Source organism: Penicillium daleae, assembly GCF_028827525.1.
Source record: "Penicillium daleae strain IBT 16125 chromosome Unknown utg000005l_segment0_segment0, whole genome shotgun sequence".
Lineage (NCBI taxonomy): Eukaryota > Fungi > Ascomycota > Eurotiomycetes > Eurotiales > Aspergillaceae > Penicillium > Penicillium daleae.
The window spans coordinates 2,160,792-2,183,940 of record NW_026623153.1 but is presented as its reverse complement, the minus strand read 5'-3'; the positions used below and the strand labels follow the sequence as shown (position 1 = coordinate 2,183,940).

Below are 23,149 nucleotides of genomic sequence, written 5' to 3'. Positions count from 1 at the left end.
CGGTGTCGCGGGAAGTGAAGACGCCGGAGAGCGTACTCGGCAGTGATGAGGATCAAGGGGCTGGGACGGACGAATGCCCCGCCGGATATCGATATAAGCCAGACGGGTTGATCAAGCAGTCGTTTAGCATCATCACCTCCGCAGGTCAGCGCCTACACCTAATCAGCTATTATTCCTGCTCCCATCCCTCGACTGCTAGTTTGCAACAGCCCACGACCGATCCCATCCTGCGCCATATACGACCCCATATAGGCTTGTACAGTCGGATGGATGGATGGATGGATGGATGGATGATTTCATTTACGCTGACCCCTCGCGAACGATATGCAGCCTACCACAACTATATATCAATGTACGTACATGTGTCTTGTATCACTTCTTAAACGAACTTAGAGCCTCGTTGGGGCCTGTCGTGGCCTCGTAGCCGTTATTTGGGTTGCTGCCCTCATGGCGCGCGACTTTGGAACCGTTGTGATGCTTCTGCGAAGTCGAATGCGTCTCCAACCTTCTCCCGCAGTTCTATGTGTCTTGTATCACTTCTTAAACGAACTTAGAGCCTCGTTGGGGCCTGTCGTGGCCTCGTAGCCGTTATTTGGGTTGCTGCCCTCATGGCGCGCGACTTTGGAACCGTTGTGATGCTTCTGCGAAGTCCAAGATAGCCTCCACCGTCTTGGCACGCGGAGCAGTATCGCCTCCTCTAGGTCCTCCTACTCCTAGGAGAGTTGATATGTTGTTGAATGCGTCTCCAACCTTCTCCCGCAGTTCCCTACGTAGGTGCCTCAGCGCAGGGCAGTCTAGGAGGACGTGGATCACACTTTCCCGTGCGCCGCAGACACACCGGTCATCGTCGCGGTGACGGAACAACTTGGCGTATGTTGATAACCAGCAATGTCCTGTCCGTAGCTGCATCAGAAGGTACGCTCGGTTTCGTTGTAAGTTTCCATAGAGCTGTCTCGTGTATTTGGCTGGCAGTGCGTTGTCGATCTTGCGAAGGTGGCTGCTATCGCGGGATTCTTTCCATTCGCTTTCCCATTGGGCGTAGATGCCGTTCCTGATGTGGGCCCTCTCTCGCGATAGCAACGGGGAAAATGGGTGGGTTTGGCCTGGTATGGCCGCCTCTTTAGCTAGCCGATCTGCTGTGTCGTTTCCGGGTTCGTCGCAGTGTCCGGGCACCCACTGTAGACGAACCGCGATGCCGTGGGTTTTGGTGTTCGTGGCTGTTCGTAGGATGGTGTGGATAATCTGTTGTCCAGACTTGTTCCCTGGGTTCTGGATTGCTTGTAAAGCTGACATACTATCGCTGAGGATGGTCGCGGATTTGACCCGCGTGTCTATTGATCTTCGATGTTGGAGGGCGATCTTGTTGATGAGGGTGATCGCGTACAAGACCCCAAGCAGTTCGGCAGCATGTACTGCCCATCGGTCCATCGGGCCAACCTGGATTTGTAGGTTTTCGGTTGCTTCCGGTGAGTTCTTGTTGAATCCTATAGCGGCTGCGCCAAGATGACCGTGGCGTCCTGAAGCGTCTGAGTAGACGATGATGTCCGACTTGGATCGTGCCGCTATCGCCTGCTCTATCGCGGTCTCTCTGTCAGGTTCGATCTCAATGTTCGAGAAAGCCTCGGTTCGCCACGGGGGAAGGGGAGTTGGATCGATCATTTCCAATTCGTGTAATCTCTCTAAGGACATTGTTTTTAGGGCCTCTGCAAGTGGGAATCGCGCGTACGACCCGATATTGTTCCGTCGTCTCTGAGCGCGAAGCAAGGTGTCCCATATAGGGTGTTTCCGTGGTAGCGTATGGAGTTTGGCGATGGTGGTTTGAGCGCGATAGCGCAATCGAAGATGGGTTGGCAGCACATGTGCTTCGACTTCGAGCGAGGATGTTGCCACGGTCCGGAAGGCAGAAAGGATCCGGATAAGCGCTGCTCGTTGCACCGTGCGTAGGTGTCGAAGGTGCGTTTTGTCCCGAAGCGGGTCGTGCCAGACCGTCGACGCGTATTCGACAATCGGTGAGACACACGCTTGATATAGTTGACGCATTTGCTCCGGACGGAGCTGTCGTAGTCCTCCCAGTGCAATATTGACTTTAGTAGCTCGCTTGACAACTTGTTGCACGTGTTCTTTCCACCGTAGCTCGTGGTCGAAGATCACACCCAGGAGCTTAGCGGTTGTTGACGGTGTGATGGCTGTACCGTTCATGGTGATCTGGCCTTGGCATTGTTCGCTTCTCTTTCTAGTGATGTGGATGAGTTCGGTCTTCTCCGCTGCGAAGCTGGACCCCGTCTTCCGAGCCCACGCTTCGATCCGTGGTATATCCTCGGACTGAATTTTCGCTAAGTTCTCTTCGGCGGACCAGCCGACCCGCCAGCGGAAATAATCGTCGATGAAGGCCGATGCCCCGCCGTGGTAGTCGACTGGTTGATCGACGAGGTCGCAGTTGAAGAATGCAAAGAGGATAGGCGACAAAGGGGGAGCCTTGCGCCAATCCAGCGTTGTGGAGTGGTGCTACCTCTGAACTGTAGTCATCGAATTTAATGTTGGCCTGCCGTCCGCTCATGAAGCTTGCGATCCACCTCCTAGCGACGGTGGGGATTCCCTTAGATTGGAGGCGAGCATCTAGGCTTGTTTGGTTTACCCCGTTGAATGCTCCCTTTAGGTCGAAGGCCACTAGGGTAACCACTCTTTGTCCATACCACGCTCGGTCGATTGCGTTAGCCAATATCAGCAGGGCCTGCTCGGTGGTACGTCCCGGGCGTCCCCCGAACTGAGTGTCTGGGAGAAGTCCGTAGTGCTCCGCGAGATAGGACAGCCGCTTAGCTATCACTGCCTCTAGTAGTTTGCCGAGTGTATTGAGGAGAGAAATCGGGCGATAGGCTCCTGGCAGTGAGTAATCTGGTTTCCCGGGTTTCCGCAGCACCACAATCCGGGCGCCCCTCCACCTCTGGGGGTGGTATCCTAGTTCGATCGACGCTGCAAAGATCCGGGTGATAAAATATCCTAGGTGTCTCCAGAGGCGTTTCCAGATCAGCATCGGGAGACCGTCTTCTCCTGGAGCCGACGAGCCCTTTGCTGATTTCAGAGAGCGGTAGACTTCGGCCACGGAGATCGGTTGCCATGGGAGTTCGGCTGGGGTTTCCGTTGAGGATTCCCTTTCAGCAGGCGCCATAGGAGGGAAGAACGAGTCTATAAAGGCTTGAGCCTTCTCTTGGTTATCGGTCACCTCTCGGTCGCCTACTTTGAGGGCGGGTATACAGCCCCAGGAGTCTCGTGGTTTCATGTATGTTGCCGCTTTCCATAGCTTTCCTTCGCCCGCCTCGTCAAGAAACTGTCGCCAATGTGATGTCTTAGCTTTCTCAATTGTTCGCGTCCACGTCCGTCGCTTCTGGTGCATATCTTCGAAGAGCGCTATAGTGTAGGGGTCATCCCGCCCCGTCGTCACGCAGCTCTCTTGCCATTTGCGTCGTGCATGGTTCACCTCTTTTTGTTGAGATTTCAAATCGGCAGTGAACCACCGCTTTGCGTAGGGAGACGGCCGGAGGTCTGGAGTATGACGGTCGACCGTTTTTGCAGTTTCTTCTGTGAGCTTTTCCACCGTAGCATCTAATGCCTCGATTGTAGTCGGGGTCTCCCAGGGTCTCATGAGTCTCCACACCTCCTATCCAATCTTTTCCCAATCGGCTCGATCATAGGCTTTTCTTGCCTTAACGGCGGGGTTACGCCGTGCTCGGAGGTTCCACTCTGAGTACGTTGCTCGATGGTCGGAGCCATAGTTGTCGTGGTAGAGGTGGCATTTAATGAGTAGGTCGGGTCTGTCGGTCACGGTCTGGTCGATGGTGGAGTTTCTCCCCGGGTGGCTTAGCGACTAGAAAGTCGCCGTGCCCCGGGGTAGACAGCTTTGGAGGCCGTTGTTTTGAAAGAAGTCGATTAGCTCGCCGGCGTCCTCGACGAATCGAGGCTGAATGTAGTTACTGCCCTACGCTGGGTGGTGACGGTTGAAATCGCCGGAGAGGATAAGGCAAGCGCTCCTGCTGTCGTTTTGGAGGGTGTTTTGTATCGTGTCTTGAATGGCTGATAGTACCGGTGCTGCCGATGCTTCCTCAGGTGTGTGTATCGGCACCGGTGGGATATAGATTGAGAAGAGTAGGATTTGGGTATTAGCAGTCCAGACCTTGACGGCGGTCAGGTCCGGGTGGTTACATGGCAGCTGCTGGTGGGAGGACGTTGAGAGTTTTCGGTTCACGTAAATGAGGCTTCGAAATCGGACCGAGTCGCTCTCCACCGTCGGCAGGTAGAGCCGCCATGCACTGTGGTTCACATGTGTTCGGTATGCGGTGGTAGGCGGCTCCTGGATGAAAAGCACGTCTAGGTTCTGACTCTGGTGATCGTTGATGAGGGCTTCCATCCCCGCCCTCGATTTCATCATGTTCAACTGTAGAACTCGGAGGTTGTTTTCTAACATTGTGGGGTGGGAGCGCTGGCCGGCCTCTGGCATAGGGGGTCTCCGGTGGCGTGTTCACCACTGCAGTCCAGACAGTGTGCTCTAATGCCCGGTGGGCATCGTGATCGTTCATGCTGGCCGCCGCAGTGGCCGCAACGGGGGTCTTCCTTACACGACTATGCAAGGTGACCGAACCCTTGGCAGCGGAAGCACCGCTTCTTCTTGATTTCGAATTTCTCCACCCGTCCAACGCAATGTTGGTCGATCACAAGGCCGTTGTCGAGCAGCCATTGCGCCGCTTCCGCTGAGTCGAACCAGATGCCCATAGATCCGAATGCACCTAGCATTTTGTCTCGTTTCTTCAGCCAGGCGATATCTTCAATTCGGAACCCGTGCCCCTGGAGGTCGTTTTCGTCTATGATCTTCTGGATAGCCCTTTCCTTGTCTCGTTCTAGGTTCAGTCCTCCTGTTGGTACGTGGTGTACGACTGCCCCGAATCGCGGTTTGACTAGCTTAGTCTCGTTGCCTAATTCGTGTAGCCATTCGTTATTTTTACGCGCTGTCTCGGCTGACGCCGGGTCTTTGAACCGGATCACGTATCCAGTCTTAGTAGTACCGATTCCTGCAACCTGCACATCTTGGGTAGAGGGGGCGTTTAACAGCGCCGTTCTGATACGGTTGTTCGCAGCGGGGATAGGCATATATCGGCCGAATCCGTTCACTGTTACTTCCGCTTCGGGAGCGTCAATGGGAGACTGTTGGGTGCTGATTCGGACACAATTCTGGTCTTTATCTGGGCGTTGGCTGTTCGGCTGAGGGTTCCTATTGCCCGCACTAGCCGCTACGGCGGCCCACGACCGAGTCAGGGGCGCCGGCGGCAGACGGTCGAGTTGTGCCCGCAGAGCTTTGACTTCTTCATGGAGCTTCTTGTTCTCTTCCTGGAGTGCACTTTGTCCGCGTTTAACCTCCTGGAGCTCGGTTTTGGTTGATTCTATGAGCGTGGTTTGGCGGTGGACGATGTCTTTCAGCTCGTCGATGAGCTTCCACACCTCCCGCGTGGTGACCCTGCCGGTACTCTCCTCGGGTGCATAGCTCTCATTGTGCCGTCCTCTCTTTCTTGTGACTCGCGTTGCGATGTTGGTCACCCTTGGCTGGAAATTCTCGACCGAGAAATTGATCTCCTGGGTGTTTGTGGGTGTGGCCTCGGGAGGCCCCGCAGGTGGGTCCGCCATCGGTCTGGGGTTAGATCCCGCTCGGTACACAAACCACAATTTATATCGCAATAGTATCAACCAGGTCGTCAATTCCAATTCTCTCTGTAAGTACCGGTCATTAGTCCACAGCTTACAGTCGTTCTCGAAATCGGCTCAATCACTACAGTCATTCTCGAAATCGCCTTGCCCAGTACACACTGAGACTCTCTTTCTCGGCCCCACCGCCAAGGCCTTAGCGCAGATCATGTATTGAGCAGACCACACTTAGTTGAGGACGGTGGTAAAATATATTTGTAGGGTATTGTATTCCCTGCTGTAAGATTGCTGTCTGCGCCTTGATTCCTAGGCTATAAATCACTGTACTATATAAGTCGCAATTTACGACGGCCCTCAACTAAGTGCGGTTGCTCAATAAATGATCTGCGCTAAGGGCTTGGCGGTGGGGTTGGGAAAGAGTTTCTCAGTGTATATTGGTCAAGGCGATTTCGAGAATGACTGTATTTTAGTCCATTGCATGAGTTCATTACTGTACCAAACATAGGGATCAAGCTGTTCAAGTTGTGTCAGGATACATCGGTCCGGCAGAGGACCAGCAACCGACAGATAGCCCTCCCGAGGGGAGATGGTGGGTCCCGGGGTCATTTTTCCGATGGAGAAGTAGAGATATGAATGGACCAATGATTTACTCAAAGAATACACAAGAAGTGGATACTTAATTGTGTACGAAGTACGTAGCTGAACATACTGTACCGACAGATTTGAACTCTTACGTTGCTTCAAGTTCCCTGAGAGCATGGCTAACTAGGATTTCAACTTCGCGTAGAAGCAACAGGTACACATTAACAAAATGCAAGCATTCTAGCTAATTTACTATTGAGTCTGTTTCATGATTCGACAATGCAGCTGGATTGTGGTGAAACCCTCACTACTTCAAAGCCATCTTCCTGAACAGCTTCACAGATGCTCCGGAGTCAGAATTTCTTGAGTACTTGGTACCGTATGGATTCCTTCGGATTTGGATTCATCTTGAGTCACCGATCTACTGTTATTCAAGACCGACATTTGTCTAGTTTAAAATATGGGACTACTAATGGGTAAGTGGAGAAAATGTATTTCATGAGGCGCGTGTCCACCCTATCTGTCTTTTCAACCAATTCATATGCCATAGCGGAATTGCTTGATATGCTCGACATCAATATAACACATTTGCAGACAATCAAGATTTGGTTGCAGGAATCCAAGTTACAGTCGGTATCTCTGAGACCGAAAGACAGACCGGATCCAGTGGATTTCATACCTTGAGTATTTGTTAAACCTGGCCAAAGGTCTATGAAGCTATTGCTTCCCGGGGTTCATTTTCAAGTTCTCCTCCAAGATCCAATCGTTAAATATTAATACCCAAAGGTAGGTGTTCTATTACACTGAACACTGTGTTACACTAGATACGAAAACCAAATTTTGCAGCCGGACAATATGCTGCTTATATATCCTCCAGATGGCTACCGTTTTAACTGACTCAATACAACGAGTACAATGTATCTACGGAAACCTCTTTTATATACGTTAAGTCTATCGATTTATCTGACCTTGGTAACCTGCCTCAGTGACAACCAGAGAGGTGGCATTTCTCTTTACAACAATTGTTCCTTTCCTTTATATGTTGAAGGGGTAGCAAATACCACATACTTCGATATAGAAATAAAGCCTCAGGGGACATTTTGGGATCGATTTCGCCCTACACATCATGGTACAGGAAACTGTCTCAAGGTATCGACTAGCCGGGGAAGCTCAAAGGTTACCCAGATAGAGTATAGTGCCTGTTTTGGGAATGGAAGCAAAGTCGACTGCCGCTCCGCTAATATGATATATTACGATCTCTCAAAGATTAATGACCCATCCGATGCCGAGTATGGCGTCCGGATTGAACCTAATTTTGCTTGGTGCGCGACGGTCGATTGCCCCATGCATGTATATCGATGTGAATCAACATATTACCAGCCGGATGATAATTATGCAACCAAGGCTTGTGATGTTCATACAAACCTGAAAGTCACATTTTGCTAGTAGTTCGATTGGTCTTGAAGCTCTATCGATGACTCTGCCTCCGAAATTCCCGAAATGTATCAAGAAAATCGGCTCTGGCGGCCCTTCACATAAGTTTTTGCACCATTCCAGCGACGTCGAAAAGGCCGGTATTTCTTCTTTTTAACGATCTAGAAAGACTAGAATAATCAAATAAAATCAAACAGAATGCTTCCCCATATGATGATGTTGATACAGTAGTGGTTTTCGAAAACAGATTCCCCCTTTAGACATACACACTTTTTCCCTAAGGCCCACCAATGGTCTTGGCCTAGATCGTCGAAGTTCACATGGTTCCTTTCAGCCACTCACCCGGCTAGATTCTGCGAACTACTACAACATCCCGTTTCCCCACGCCGAAGGTAAGTGACTCTGATTACAGGAATGAAGTCTTTTCTTTTGGCCAATACGGAGAACAGAGGCTTCGGAAATCTGGCTCCTGCTTACGACAGCCGCTACACCATCGTCATATTGAAAGGCTACTAGCAGTGGAACTACCTGAAGACATTCGCTCAACTGAAATAGCTCATATCGTTGCAGAAGTGTTTGAGGACGTACGGGGACTCATATCTGGATGTGGCGATTTGGACACGTGGAGGAAGAGTATTATAGGATACTGCTCCCACCAGGGTACATGCCCCAAGCCAGTATATCCTAAAACGCCCCTCAAAGAAAGCGTGTTAACCCAGCTCGGCCTCCTGGCGGAGTTCCCCATCATCGCTGACTCGGAAAATGATGACGGCGATCACTTTTTCGGAAGAAGTTATCCCACTTTTGTTAGATTCGACGGGTCGGGATACCAGGTTGTCCATTCAAACAGGTTTATTTGAGGTGGGTAAGCACCATTATGATGACGTGCCTATACTATGAAATTATCTTATCCCCGGGGATGCTGACAACTTCACTTTGGCAGTTTACCACTACTCTAACACCTCACCTTGGATCGCATGGGACATTCGACATCACAAGCCATGAGATTCGACTCCAATGCATACTCTGTTTTGTGGTGCAAAATGATAACCTAGATTGGATCAAGGCGCTTTGGGAAGCTTTAAACGCCAATCGATATTACAACCTTGAGCAAGACATAGAAACTGGGGTATATAGCTACAAATGATTCTCAAAGAGCCGGGGTGCAAATAGCTGGTCACCTTCATATACTGTTTTGTCCCCTGCTCATTTGTGCTTCATGTAATTAAACGCCTTTCTAGTTGTATCCCACGATTATATAAATGCAACAACTTCTTGGAGGCTGATGTCCTACAGCATCTTGCTGGCTTCAAATTCCACTCGAGCTTTCCGTGCAGCTGTGCAAAAGTCGAAGACCTATGCTGTGGTCGCAATAAAGTTTTAGGTGTCTTTAAACCTGCCGAGTCTTCAGTCCCCCGGGACTAAAGACGCCTGAGGACTATAGTAGATGTCGAAAGCAGATTACCCCATAGACACTCAGGCCTTCTTTCTCAGTCCCAGCTTCGATCGCCTTAAACCGAATTCGGTCGGGGCTTGTCCCAACCAACTTTGCGGATGTACTTCTGGTACACTCTAATGAAGAGTGACTGTACTGTTTTCAAGCCACTATCTGCAGCTAATCTGAATATTCAGTAGCGCGTCTTAGGTTAGGGTTGGAGAATTTTGTGAGTGGACGAAAGGGAATCTGGTACTAGGCACTAAGTTATATTACTTCAACTTCTGCCAGAGACTATCATGTAAACACGCACGAGCTCTGGTAGACCTGTTCGTTTACGGAGCACCTCACAACTTCTCATCTTACTTTCCTCCCCTCGGCTATTCTCTGCCTGACAAAATTATCGTGATCAGAGGTGCCATTTTTCGCCACTAGAGGAGGGCCTCTGCTCATGTCCGATAACTCCTCTAACCACGGGTAGGTAGATATTAGCTGTGGACTGCGAGAAAGGGAAATGATACAGCCGAAAGTACTACCTGGTGGCCGCGAAGCAGAAGGTATGTTGCGGTGATCGTCGGTTCTTTCGTGTGGCCCGCTTGGGATCTCATCGCCTGTCCAACCAGAGGCTTGCTCCAGGCTCAGGTTGACTAAGCGCAGATCTTCGCTGATGTTTGGTCGCGTCACGTGGTCCACTTCCATTTGGATGAATTCGCCCGCACATACTGCAAAAGCATCAGTGATCGAATGCAAAAAAGGGCGGAGAGGAATGCAGAAGAAAAGTCAGCCTCATGTTTATTAGAACAATATCATTTACGGCGACATCTGTGCCAGGGCACCCTACCAGCGATTATCATCTTCCCACATTGGCTATCAATGTACCCCTCGACCTCCCTCGCTGCGATGAGGTCTTCGAATAGAGACTGAATACGCCTTGATTGCGGAAATCGCCCGTGGGACTCCTGAGGAGCATCTGGACAGTAGATCCGTATTTGTAAAATCTGCGAGTTGTTAGCGGCACGACTACTCAGAAAGCGATGCCCGCTTACGTTAAACCCTCCGGTCCCATCAAGCCCCGTTTGCTGCTGACCTATGCTCGCTGAACTAACCGAGGCTTGCGTATCCCCAGAGTTCAGGGCAGGATTGCGCTGTCGGTCGAGTTCAAAAAGATGCTGGATGCTGTCCCAGACCCACGACTTATATCTGGACCGCTCAAAGATCCCTGGGACATGATTAGCCGAAACAGATGCTTTAACTATTCTGGGCTCGACAAGAAGCTCCAGTTCAACGATACTGCTCCAATCCACCGCCCACAGAATCTCCAGCTTCCGCACTACTGTCTCTCTCCTGCGACTGCTATGAACCAGCTGTTGAATGAAGGGCAGAATTCGAAACAGGCCGATATCTTCAACCACAAACAAGACCGTGCCGTAGTTTCCAAAGCAGGGCGGGTGTCTAAAGGGTCCGAACATGAAGACCGGGAAGCTAAAATTGGCCTTCACCGCCTGTAAAGCGAGTCTCTTGGTGAGACCTCGGCGGTAGTGCACGAGAAAGTGTAGACGGCGGTTGGAAGTGTGAGAGCCAATATTTTGCTGTTGCTCTTCTTCTTCTCCCACATACGCCACATAGAAAAGCGGCAGATGGAGCCAAGAGCGATACCCCGATCGCGGCATCCACAGTTGTACATGCTGACCGGCCTGGATATTCCACTGTCGGGGTGCCGAGATCTCGAGCCAGAGGAGTTGTTTGGATACTCTTGCCTCAGCTTGGAGCCGGACGTCTTTCCAGGACCGAAGCGCGCTCATTGTTTGTGCCCACAAAGCCCCACATGACATGGCCCACTGGCCCGCCGCGCTGACCAACACCCAGAAGTAGACTGATCCAGCAATTCGCAGATGGTATGCGAGCAACGCTGTGCCGTAGATTGCCAACAGATAGTGAAGTTTGAGCATAAGCTGAGGATGGCGTCGCAGCATTACGGCAAGTGTAATTGGTAGCATTGCAAGAAAGCTAATCACTGCCTATATTCCATAAGCTTCTTGAATGTGGCGCCTAACGGAAAACGATGAACAAAGAGATTTAAATAATTACCCCGAATGCGGTCAAAAGAGGACCTGATAATGGTGTCGACCGTTGGGCGAGTTCTACTATCATGGTGCCGTGGAGGGCGCAGTGGACAAGACATACCCGACCCACCCAGCGGTGGACCCACGCTAGGGTATCCCGGCTTAAGCGACAGAGACTGGATATCTGGCTGAACGTGGGCCCGGCAAATAGTGGAAACAAGTAGATGACGGCCATTGAGCCAGCCCTCTTCTGCACTTCGGCAAAAGAGTGAGCGGCAAAGACCAAAACAACGACATTCGATGCCAAGAGGCCAGTTAGTAGGAGACAATGTACATATGACAGGATATCTAGACGATATAGGATGCTGGGCACTGGGGACTGAAGGAATCGCCTCCAAGAGACCGCACGTTGCAACTTCAGGGACTAAGCTAGACAATCCCGTCCAATGCGATAAAGCAGACAAGCCAAAAGGATTAGAGCAACACAGAGACCATACTTTCCAGGGAGGGAGACCCTTGAGAGCTAGTGAGCGAGTTTAACGGAAACTGGGGCCATAGTGTGGTCGCACGAAGGTATTGCCGGAAGAGAAGGATGTTGATGCTTTCGATGCTTTTATATGAGGCCTTCGTTTGTTTCGGTTTCGAGTCAAAGCCAAGCTTGCTCGTGACACTCCGCTCCGCTCTCTGGGGCTGCTAGAAATCTCTATCGGCGAAGACTGCGCGTGATGCATTTACAACTGAAATCGGGTAAAGAGACGTGCCATGATAAGCCTACTAAGTCTATCAGCCTTCGAAGCCTCATGAAACAGCCGCATGTGGAATAGAATCATGAAGCTAACTAACTGCGGTGGAATGATCCATGATATTTGGGTAATTGTCGTCTTCACTTCCACATGCCAACGGCAATTCACTCCGACGGGCAATCCTTCTGAAAGAAATACACACCACAGAGTTTCGGGGACGAATCAGTGCATGCAAACTCGCGATCATTCTATCTTGTCATGAGTGAGGTCATGCGAAATATTTTACGAAGTGTGTCAAATGTTGGGTTGCACAGAATATGTTTGGAAGATAATTTGTAGAAAGAACATTTGACCGGTGATGGTTTACGCTAACCCACTATTTACAGACAGGCTATATACTATTTTCTGTAGAGCTAGATCCATGAATTTCGGGACCGTTGGATACGAATAACCCTCCACTCTCGCTTCCAATTTTGTTCTGCCTCAAGCTCTCGCCGTTTAGATTCGTCCAGCGAGGCCTTCAAAGCTTGGATTGCTTGTAGCAGGCGGATGTTGCCCACTGGATTCACCTCAGGCTCAAAGTGATATTGCAGTATGAGCTGTTGGGAGACCTCTAATGCTGCCTTTGACAGACTGAGAAAATTTTCTCGGCAAGAAGCGTAAAATTCGTTTTCATGCCTTTGCTGTTCCCACTGGCGAAGCTTACTGTCTCGAAGCTCGGGTAACGACATTCTGTGTCTGCTCTTGGACCGCTGCAACCGAGATCGCGTAGTTTCTAAGGCTATACTGGTCCCGTGAGACATTGCAAGTTGGTGATCAAGGGTGTTGATCTCAGGAAGGTTGAACTTGAAAGGAGGTATTACTTCCTCTAGTGATGGCAGTTTCGGCGATTCAGGCGACCGGCTATAGACACTGGAAGCATCATCCTTCGATACGAAGGGATCGGACATGTTGACAGGAACGTGTGAGCTGTGAAATCGGCTGTGATGACTCTTCTTACTGGAAATTATATATGACAAATTCATTCGTGCGCAACTGTAGGAATGGCCACCTTATTGTGAATGCCATGGTTATTTTTCAGGAGACCATCATCCAGTTAACTTGCTTCTAATCACCTTGCCTCATAGAGGTCGCATAATGATCCGCTGACAGTCATGCTTGAACGTTCAGAAAACTTACGGTCTGTCTTGGTTTGGGCAAAACTGTGCTGGGAAGCGAACTGAGTTTAAATTTCAACATGTAAATAATTCATGCATTGTACGACTACAGCAATGGCACAAGACTCACTCGAACCCCAACAAATCTATTATGTTCCTGACAACACCGAGCCCCTCAAGAACCGTTACTAGCGCAAACATATTCGTTCTAGATATCCGACTAACATCCGACAAACCATCCGATAGAAGAAGCAGTGGAAGTGGAAACTCAGATAGCGTATCCTCGGTATAGAGAATGTGTAAAGATGGAAGGTTCCATGCAGAGATTCCGTCCAAAATGTACAGATGACCGTAGCTTAACTTGGTGGTGTGAGGATTGAGTGTAGTCATTGAACCATTTAGATATACAACATCATTCGTAAACGGTATCTTATAATTACTATCTCTTATGAAATGCTGGAACGGGCACACTAAAATGCGGTGTCTTTACTAGGTCAGTTTTCGGAGGCCAGACTTGCCCTGGTAAGACAATTCGAACGGAGTTTCCACAACGACTCACGAAGACTCACAACCGCCTCCTCTTTTCCCCAAGGGGGGTTTCGGCGAATGCGATCCGCCTCTTGGTTCCACGGCGACAGAAGCATTGTCTTGTAGGCGGCCAGGCATCAGTCCGGTGATCTGAACGGCCAAAGGAACTCTGCACTTGTTGCTCATCCAAGAGCTTTTGAACGGATTTAGGAAAGCCTCCCAGTCGCGTCTGAGACTCGGTATTTCCAACTTGGATTGTGAGGGTTTCCTCGAGACTAGTGACCGTGAATGATACTTTCTTGCGATAGTATCCACAGTCATGACAGCCATTGTCCTCTCCAATTGAACCCAGAGGCCCTTGACGGTCAATCTGGAACTCTGCGCCCGGGATTTCAGCAAGAATCCGACCGATCATCTTCCGAGGTTCTGTGCTCCTGCAGAGGATTGAACCATCACAGAAGATCATCCCCTGTTTCACCGTTGGACATCCATCAAGTTCGAAGAATAATGTCCCTGTCACCAAGACGGCCCGAACTAACTCATCTGACACACTGAATGATGACTCAGCCTACGGAGGTTAATAACCATCACGAGTGCAAAAACCCCAGAATCCAATATGATTGGGCAATCTGTATACCGCCTCCTTTTCCGCCCGCAGTGTTTATCCTGTTCGCCTTACCCTAATTAGGTTAGCCAGCATGGAGTGGAACAGGCTTACCGTTCCAGGTCGGAATACTGTGACATAATCCACAGGCGAATAAAACACCCCAAAACTCCATACTAAATGCGATAAATAACAACTTCATATCTCAAAAGCCGTGGGTCTTTCGGATAAAATATGAGGCTTGTATAACCTCGATAGCGTTTCTGACCTACTGGTGCATTGAGAGTTTACTTTTAGAAAACTCATGGCGATATATATATCCGTGTCTCAAGGTCAAAATGATACTGTATTTTATGGTAACGCGTCGAAATAATGCTCTCACTAGCTCAAAATCTAGGCATATTATTCTTTTTGCTTAGAAAACTGTTAATTCAAAATTTAACAAAAATAAAGCGCTGGTGGTTGAGATATAGAGGAATAAAAATGTAGCATTGGATATGGTATTTTATAGTTTCACTTGCCTATAAATTACATTACTGAATCTCCGATTCAGTACGCTACTGTAGTGTAGTGTACAGTATACAAGACCGTATGACTATGTATTTTTCAGAAGCAGACAATCCTTTCTTTTGATTTTAACATAGTGCAATTCCTACTGTTCTGTGCTCACATGAATAACTTCTATTTTCCCATGCCACGCCCTCAAATTGACCTGGAGCCTTACAGGGAGGAGATTACTCTCTTATATTCTCAGAATGCACGTATTGCCAATATCCAGACCATCATACAAAGCCACGGCGTCAATATCTCACTCCACACGCTCAAAACTCGCCTTTCTTCCTGGGGCCTACGGCGCCAACTACCTAGCCAAAATGAAGCTTTGCACGCTCGCCTTCTCACACTAATTACCGAGGCAGGTTTATCGGCTAGAGAAACACTCGAAGTGCTACAGAAAGAGGGATTCCGGGTCTCTGAACCTACGCTTGAAAGGTTACGAAAACGGCTTGGAATTCAGCTTCGTACAAACTGCCCGCTTCAGCGGCAGCAGCAACGGCTCGAAATCGAGGTTCTCTTGACTGAGGAGCTTGGAATTGGCGATGTCGAAGGCTATGGGCGTCGGATTCTCTATCACCACCTTCGCCGGCATGGTTTTCTTTTCCCACAGCACCGAGTATTCGAAGTCTACCGCTCTCTTCGCCCTGACTCACTCCTCCGCCGATCATACGATCTCCAGCGCTCCCGCGGCGAGTATTGGTGCCCTGGGCCGAATTTCGTGTGGCATGTGGATGGTTATATGAAGCTAGCGCAGTTCGGGGTTGAGGTTTATGCTGCCATTGATGGGTACTCTCGGTATATTCTCTGGATATACGTGGGAATTAGTACTCGTACCGCAGTGAGCGTTCTCTCTTAGTTTCTTGACACCCTCGCCGACCTCTCCTACCAACCGGAGATTATTCGGTCTGACCTCGGCTCGGAGACCTCCCTTATTGGGGATGCATAATGGGCGCTGCGGCAGGTGTTCGATCCAGAGGCTGCCCATGGAGACTGTTTCTGGCTAGGGCGAAGCACAGATAACCAGAGAATAGAGGCTTGGTGGGCGCAGTTATCTAAGTCGTGTACTTTTCTCTATTACCAATATTTCCGGGAGCTCCGGGAACAAGGTAAGTCATCCTGCCCACTATCCGCTGCTGGTACTAATCCTCTATAGGTCTCTTCTCCGGCTCTATCCCTGAGCAGGTCGCCCTTCTTGCGGTTTATATGCCTACGCTCCGCCGGGTTATTGGTGAGTACGCTAAGACCTGGAATATTCATAATATCCGCAAGCAAAAGTCACGGCCGAACGCCGTTACTGGGAAGCCTTTTATGAATTATTTTAATGCGTCTAAGCCGGATTACTAGCGCGCAGTTGATCAGATGCTGCTTCGCGAGCTCCAGGAGGACGTCCGGGACTGGGATAAAGATGAATATTTACCCCCTGATGTCCTTGCTTGGTGCCACCAGCAGCTTCAGGAGATTGGAGCCGAGCTTTATGGGCCTGGAAATGGCTTCAATCCTGATAATCCTCCGTCTCGTGTTCCAGAGGAAGTTAGCCAGCCTTACCGGGTCGAATATCTCGAACTCCGCCGCCGTGCTCTTCTTTATGACCAATTAGATGAACATCCAGTGCTCTGTCTTACTACGAAACCCCTCGGTGCATGGGATTGGGAGCCTGGAGAGGCACAGGAAGGCTAGTTTTCAGCACCTCTCTGTAGGATCTCGGCCCAAGATCTAAATTCAGGCTGATCAGCGTGTGCTACCGCGCTCTTGGGATTTTACGATAGCTAATTAGTATCCACGAGGTAGGGGATCGACGGAGGTAGTTCGGTATATAAACTTTCTTACGTATACATGTCTCAACGCTAAAAGACCAGGTTATCATAGTGCTACATAAAGTGTTAAACAGGGGAACTTCCGTCCTGACTAGTACTAAAGTGAGTAGTATTAAATATGCCTATTTGAATGTGGGTGAATTGAAGATTGTGAGGTCCGTTGGATGATCCTCCGGGGTCTGCCATAGCGTGTTACATGCTATACTTCCGGAGCTATCCGGATTGCTATTAAAATCTAATGAAGGCGTGGAAGCTGAGTAAGCCTGTCTTTGGATCCCTTGTGGTAAGATATCTGCGCCTTAGTTCGTCATAAAATCTTCGCTAAGTACTAATTTTACAAGAGGAAATTCATTCAGTTTCAAGATAACTCGGCTCCTTCTTATATTTAAATTATTTTTGTACCTGATATTCTTCCTCAGAAACCCTCCCACTTGTGTTTCTATGGCTAACTACCGGAATACCCTGGCCCATCGTACCGGGGAAGATGTTTTTGCTTATGGTCCTATCTCTACTGCCCAGATCACCTCCCCTACGTATAGTACGAGCTCTTCTATACAGAATTTATCCTCTTCGGCCAGGGCGACGCTATACCAGAGAAGCCTCATTACCCCAGAACCACGCTTCCAGGCCTTATCAGGGACGACAAATGAGATACGGCAGCGCCAGATCCAGCAGCAGTCGATTTAGCGCCAATTTATTGGTGGGAGAAGCTCTGGAGGTAGCCGCCTCAGTCGAGGGCGGCCTCAAGTTCCTACAGCACCAGCAACGGTCTCATTAATCGTCCACTGCTATTTATATTGGTACTTGGGGTCGGGAAAGCCAGATAGGCTTGAAAAGCTAAGTATGGAGAGATCGCGCGGCCAAGAGAGAGATATACTAATTTGCCTCGTTATGAGTAGCTACAGTTACCCCAATCCTTACACCGGGTACTATCAATAGCTTCGTCGACTTCATCGAAAATGAGCTCCTAGTGGAGCTCGATCCTGAGGATTACACGCGTGAGCAAGGAGATACATTTCGATTTGCAACTGTAGTTAAGAATAAAAAGGAGCCATGGTTCCTAGGCATGCGGGAAGATCATGAACAGCTCCTCACAGACTTCTGTACGAAATTTACCAAAATCAAGGATAGTTATGAGGTCTTCCTGATTATCAAGAGAAAAAGACTTGAACCAGTGACGATAAAGCTTGAAGCTGAAGCTCCTGTGGCAGCAGGAGCTCCAGCGCCATCTCCTCCGCCCTCAGAGGTATCTATCTCATCATCTCTCCCATCGCTAGGAGCAATTATCAGGTCATTATCACCGCGGAGAGCTGTGGAGTTTACTCCGCCGCCGGCGCAGCCAGCGGCGCTGCCGCAGCGGCGAAAGCGAGCTCGTGTGCCGCCAGGGATCTCTCCACCACGTACCCGGCGGAGATACCAGCTGCGAGAGTCGGATATGGAGAGAATGACTGCGTCAGGACCTGTTTCGGAGACCTGGAGGGCAAACAGCGGGTAATTAGCATATGACATAGATGACGGAGTGGAAGGACTGGAGAGGATGTGTCATTTCGTGTTATATTTTTCGATTTTGAGACTCAATCAACTTCAATTTGCATGTCTTGACTAGTCAGGAAGAGAAGAGAGTTGCTTTTTAGCGAAAACACGTTATTTGGAAGAACTCAGCTTGTTTTAGTGCTTCTTGGGTAGAGAAGGGCAGGAAGACGAGTTGGCAGATCAACAGGACGTTAGGTCTGTTTGTAGGTGCTGGATAAACTAAAGCCTAATTAGGCATAATTGACGCTCCCTGGTATTACGCTAGTTGTAATAAGGCTAGACTGGTACCAGCATAACTATCCACACCACAGCTAAGTGGGCAAAACGGGAATTCTGCCGGACAAAAACAACCATTGGTCATTTTTGCACTCGTGATGGCTATTAACCTCCGTACTCAGCCAACTCATCCAACTTTTCCACGTCGTCCAACCACGGAAGCGGTCCGTGGAGCAATTGATTCACACGGTAGATGTCCGCCCGCATGTGGCTGGAAACATAGTTCAGCGCCTCGAGAAAGGCCTGCTCACCGTCCATGGAGGGGGACGATACGGTGGCTCGAATCAAGCGAGCAACGGCCCCGTCCTGCAAGATGCCACCTGGCCCCTTGTGGCGGGGCTGTTGGTCCGGCGCTGTATACCCCGTGCCCACTGAAACCAGCAGATCGGGCTTGTTTCGACCAGGCCAGATAAGAGTGGACTCTTTCAGGGCGATCGACAGCGGGTTGTTCGCTCGTACTCCTCCGTCTTGCAGCGGGCCGAACCCAGGGAGGTTTTTAGTTCGGAAAAACCTAGATGTATCAGCGTTGTCCGCAACTGGTCCGTTTTGCTCTTACCCTGGTGCAGCCACGCTACATCGTGCACTAGAAGACAGTCAGATTGATTCTACCCATGATAATGGCCTCACAGAAATAGAGGTGATCACGTACACTTCCCACAATAATGGATTTTCATCTTGGCTTCGAGGAATCAAGAATTCGTACGCCGACATCCCCGTATGCCGACCAATGCCACGGTAGTTGGCCACCAGGCAGGCTTTTCCGTCCGAGATTCGGCTGGCAATGATCGCTACCCGACTCCTGGTGCCGCATGTTGTTTCGACGTCAAAAATTCTGCGATCCGGCCCTAACGCAGCCTTCAGGGTTTCATCTAGCATATGATCATCATACTTCCCATCCAGGAGAAGACGCTTCAAACCAGAGATCCAGACTAGGCATTTGAGAGCTTGAACCGGCTTTGCTGGCTGCTGGAAAATCTTTCGTGCGAGGTCGGGGAATCGGCGGAAACTGCTGTCTGCGGTAGAATGGTTGAAGACCAAGTCCATGATATTCAAAGCCCCTAGGGAGAGTGTCAGGAAAACGCGACTCAAGGCCAGCTCAGCAACAGCGAGGCAAACTGAAACTTCGAACATACCCACACTGGTGCCTACGCACAAGTCAAATACTCCTGTCAGAAGATTCCCACCCGACCGTTTCTCTAAAGACCGAAGCAAACCAAGCTGCTCAATTCCACGAATGCCGCCGCCGTCGAGGCTCAATATATTCGGCCCTTTCGTTGGTGGCACCTGTCGCACTGCCAGATGAGCCTCGGCTCCGCACATCGGGCACTGTATGACCTCGAAGTAGTGCTCCGCGGCTGAGCTTTTGGACCCAAGTATTACCACGCAGTTGTCGCATATCGCATGTCGACAAGCCAACATATGTTCCGGTGCCCGGGTCAGGCAGAAGAAGCAACTGGTGGAGGAGTACAAGCCTCCCCACCGTCGGTGAAATCTGCTTAGGACGCGTCGTCGAACAGCCGCAGATGGGGTTACTGGATCGGTTGATTTGAAAAGATCCGTGAAGCTAGCCAGCACTCCATCGCAAAACTCGGACGGGCTCACACCAATACTCTGCGTGGTCCACGCAGCTGTATAGTCACTTTCGTACAGCGCATCAAAGACGTGGTTTGGATTGAAAGCTGAGATTGTCAGCCAAGAAAGCCAGAAAGCTAGAGACATGCCGGCCATGGGATAGGCGAGGTAGGGTCGACAAGTAAGGGAATGGGCAGACTCACAATGCATCCCTGGCGGATAGGCGTCCATCAAAATGGCCGAAGCGACAAACGTATTAACATCCTCAGCCTCGCAACCGATTTTCTGAGCTTGCCTCAAGAACTCCACAATGCATGACTTTCTACTCAGCGATGATAGATAATTCTTTCGCGCTACGCGGAGACAATCAAACGCTGCAGTGTCTAGTCTTCGCATCTTGGTTTCCAAGTTGCTTTTCCAGAGTGCACAAAGATGAGTAGCAGAGAACAGCACTCCATCCTGTGTCTGTTCAATCCGAACTGACTGAAGTTTGTCAAGAATAATGCCGCGCAATGGCTCAAAGGCAGCTATGGGGGACAATTCGGACCGATCTCGTAGATCTACAAATGTGACTTCAGGAGCAAGCACGTCACCGGAATGGTCCTGCGGCACTGCCGCGGCCAGCTCGTGTGGAGCATAGTTTTGAGAAGTGGTGAGAACGATGAGAATTCTCAAGCGAACGGTAACAGAATGGGACCCCACCTGTATCTTGTGAGGGGGCTGATCAAGCAGCCGCTGAAGCTCTTGTATTTCAGACACACTATCTACGAAAAGGCAGAGGATTTGCGTCCAGGGCAAGATAACCTGTGAGATTATATGTAGGTTCACGTCTGCCGCCGAACCGCTTGTCCGTTGGGACACTGAGTATTGCCGAAATCTATGATCGGAATTCCTGTACAGTGCTGGGTCCGCACAGCCGGAGCTATTATAGGCACCACATTCGGCGAAGAGCACCGGATGGTCCTTTCCAGCAGTTTCCGTGCTCAAGTGTAGCCGCATGAGAGCAGCGGGGCCTCTGCGAGTGACATTGTTATGAGGAAAGAGGGCCCGAAGCGCCCTGACCCGATTTCCGTTTCCAGCGAAACAAACCAAGCAGGGATACTGAGTATCGGGATGGGTCATCCACTGCACCAGTGCTTCCAGCCGACCAGTATCCGTCAGGGCCCAGCCCGAGTTCCCTCTGGCGGTGTCGAGCCAGGCTGCCATTGAGTAGGAGTGGTAGGGAAGGAGCTTCCGTAAAAAAGTCACGGCGAAGGCATGAGACAGGGTGCACTTTATACTACATCTTAAATGACTGTTCTCTGGCCTGGAGTTTACCTCGTTGGAGAACACTCCAAAGTGACTGTTCTCCCGCAGCTTTTGTGACGCTGCAGTCGACAATGGGTAAGTCATAAACCGCCCCCATAAGGAATTGATAATAAACCTTAAGAATTTGACAGACTGGGAATATATATCACCGGGCCAGACGACAGCCGCCAACAGCCCATCTGCCCGCCCTCACTTCTGGGCTACCGTCTTGATCGCCCTCGGATGCCGACCTCTGAAAAGTACGTCTATTGATCCGCTTTGCGACGATGCAAATTCCCAATTAAAACGTCTTATTCCCAGTTGTGGGTTTGAAGGACCTTGGTCGGTAGTATTAAAACCCTTCAACTCTTGAATTCCGTATAGTAGTCCACATCATGGCTACTCAGACTATCCGCTCTCATAGCAGTGGGCAGCACATTCGCGCAAGCACTGTCCACCGTCGCACAAGCAAAGGGAACGAGTACACGAAAATGCTGAGAGAAGAAGCACAGATGGATTGGAGGTTCAACCTTTCCGCCAACGCAGCTAATTGGGTGCTGCTTGCGGGATATGTGATCATCCCGGGCACGTTCACGTCTTTGAAAAAGTCGAACGAAGTCCAAGATGTACTCCAAAAGAATGGGGCAGGTCGGGCGGCGCTGAAGACGATTCAGAACCCTCCCCTCCTTGTCATTGCGTTTCTCTTCCTCATTACTGGGGGTGCCATGTTGGGCTGGCTCTGGGTCAAGTTCAAAGACAATTATCCCTGGCTCATCAACAAAATCTTTCTGTAAGGTCCCTGCGCAGAAGCCCGTTTTCCAGAACTGAGAAAAATTCACAGTCCAGCTTGCCTTAACGCGACTGCAGGGTTGCTGACGACAGCCGTCAATATTTTGGCTTCACAATCCGGAACCTGCTCTGTCATGGCTCTGACGACGATTATTGTGACAGCAGTGACATTTGTGCTGTTCGGCGTCTCGTTAATCGTCTACAAATTTTTCAAACTGAAACGGGTTTTGAACGATGATCAGCTCGAGGTCCAGGCTGCCCTGAGGAATCGAGGGCATCCTAGCCTGCGATCGGCTTTAGACCAGGCCGAGGCTATTTTGGATGGTCATCGATTGGTAGCTTTGCAAAAAACAGTTACAGAAGCTCTCGCTCTTTCTGCGATCTTAGATCAATGGGACACCTATAGGGCCGACGTTATCGAAAGCAAAGTCAACCAATTGTGTCAATATCTTACCGAACTTTGCCTGGCACATGTGAATGACAGTTCTTTGGACCAAAACAATCTACAGGGTAGATCAGGGCCCCTTGTGTGATTTTCCTGCACACGGCCCGCATTTCTACTGTACGGCACCATATTGTCTACAATTCAAGCCGATACAGCTAAATTCGAAATTGCCTTCCACATTTTACACAGAGAAACTATCTGGGACCCTAGCACTAGGGCAATAACGGATCCAGCTATACTGCTTCGACCTATGATATGGATCGAACCCCGGACTGTCTAGCCGAAATTGGAATGCTATGTCTTGGCTCAGGGTTCTAGAACAAATTTCTATGTGGAGAACATGGAAGGCAATTTCGAATTTACCTGTAGCACTGTACTCTTCCGATAGAGAAATCAGTTCTCGATCGCGTCTTCTGCTGTGTGGATACAGAGTTGTTGAATATTACTCATCGACACACTCTTTCAGAGGATGCGCTATCGGCTGTCTTCATGCAAACACCTAGTATGCAAATCAGTAGTCTATTTAATTGACAATCTAGTTTTCAGAGACATAAATAACAATGAAAATGGCTAAAGTTACTAGAGATAGCTCACCCTAAAGCCAGGTGGCCGTTCGGAAACTGCGTCAAATAGTGGGGATAGCC

At 49.8% G+C, this 23,149-nt stretch overlaps 5 protein-coding genes across 5 annotated transcripts; 1 reads left to right on the top strand and 4 right to left on the bottom strand.

Moving 5' to 3' along the window:
• Positions 1 to 9,436: 9,436 nt before the first annotated feature.
• Positions 9,437 to 11,112, bottom strand: N7458_004999 (uncharacterized protein; the record flags this gene model as incomplete). Its single annotated transcript, XM_056908381.1, has 4 exons — positions 9,437 to 9,466; positions 9,506 to 9,861; positions 9,981 to 10,137; positions 10,186 to 11,112. The coding sequence occupies 4 exons, from the start codon at positions 11,110 to 11,112 to the stop codon at positions 9,437 to 9,439; spliced, it is 1,470 nt and encodes a 489-aa protein (XP_056766999.1).
• A 1,246-nt stretch (positions 11,113 to 12,358) lies between these two features.
• On the bottom strand, positions 12,359 to 12,895 carry N7458_004998 (uncharacterized protein; the record flags this gene model as incomplete). Its single annotated transcript, XM_056908380.1, has 1 exon — positions 12,359 to 12,895. One exon carries the CDS (start codon positions 12,893 to 12,895, stop codon positions 12,359 to 12,361), a length of 537 nt encoding a protein of 178 aa, XP_056766998.1.
• A 701-nt stretch (positions 12,896 to 13,596) lies between these two features.
• On the bottom strand, positions 13,597 to 14,045 carry N7458_004997 (uncharacterized protein; the record flags this gene model as incomplete). Its single annotated transcript, XM_056908379.1, has 2 exons — positions 13,597 to 13,621; positions 13,672 to 14,045. 2 exons carry the CDS (start codon positions 14,043 to 14,045, stop codon positions 13,597 to 13,599), a joined length of 399 nt encoding a protein of 132 aa, XP_056766997.1.
• Positions 14,046 to 14,925: 880 nt separating this feature from the next.
• On the top strand, positions 14,926 to 16,466 carry N7458_004996 (Clr5 domain-containing protein; the record flags this gene model as incomplete). Its single annotated transcript, XM_056908378.1, has 4 exons — positions 14,926 to 15,627; positions 15,751 to 15,895; positions 15,943 to 16,079; positions 16,134 to 16,466. 4 exons carry the CDS (start codon positions 14,926 to 14,928, stop codon positions 16,464 to 16,466), a joined length of 1,317 nt encoding a protein of 438 aa, XP_056766996.1.
• Positions 16,467 to 17,734: 1,268 nt separating this feature from the next.
• N7458_004995 (uncharacterized protein) lies at positions 17,735 to 18,112 on the bottom strand (the record flags this gene model as incomplete). The annotated part of the gene is made up of 1 exon (XM_056908377.1): positions 17,735 to 18,112. The coding sequence occupies one exon, from the start codon at positions 18,110 to 18,112 to the stop codon at positions 17,735 to 17,737; it is 378 nt and encodes a 125-aa protein (XP_056766995.1).
• Between the last annotated feature and the right edge of the window lie 5,037 nt (positions 18,113 to 23,149).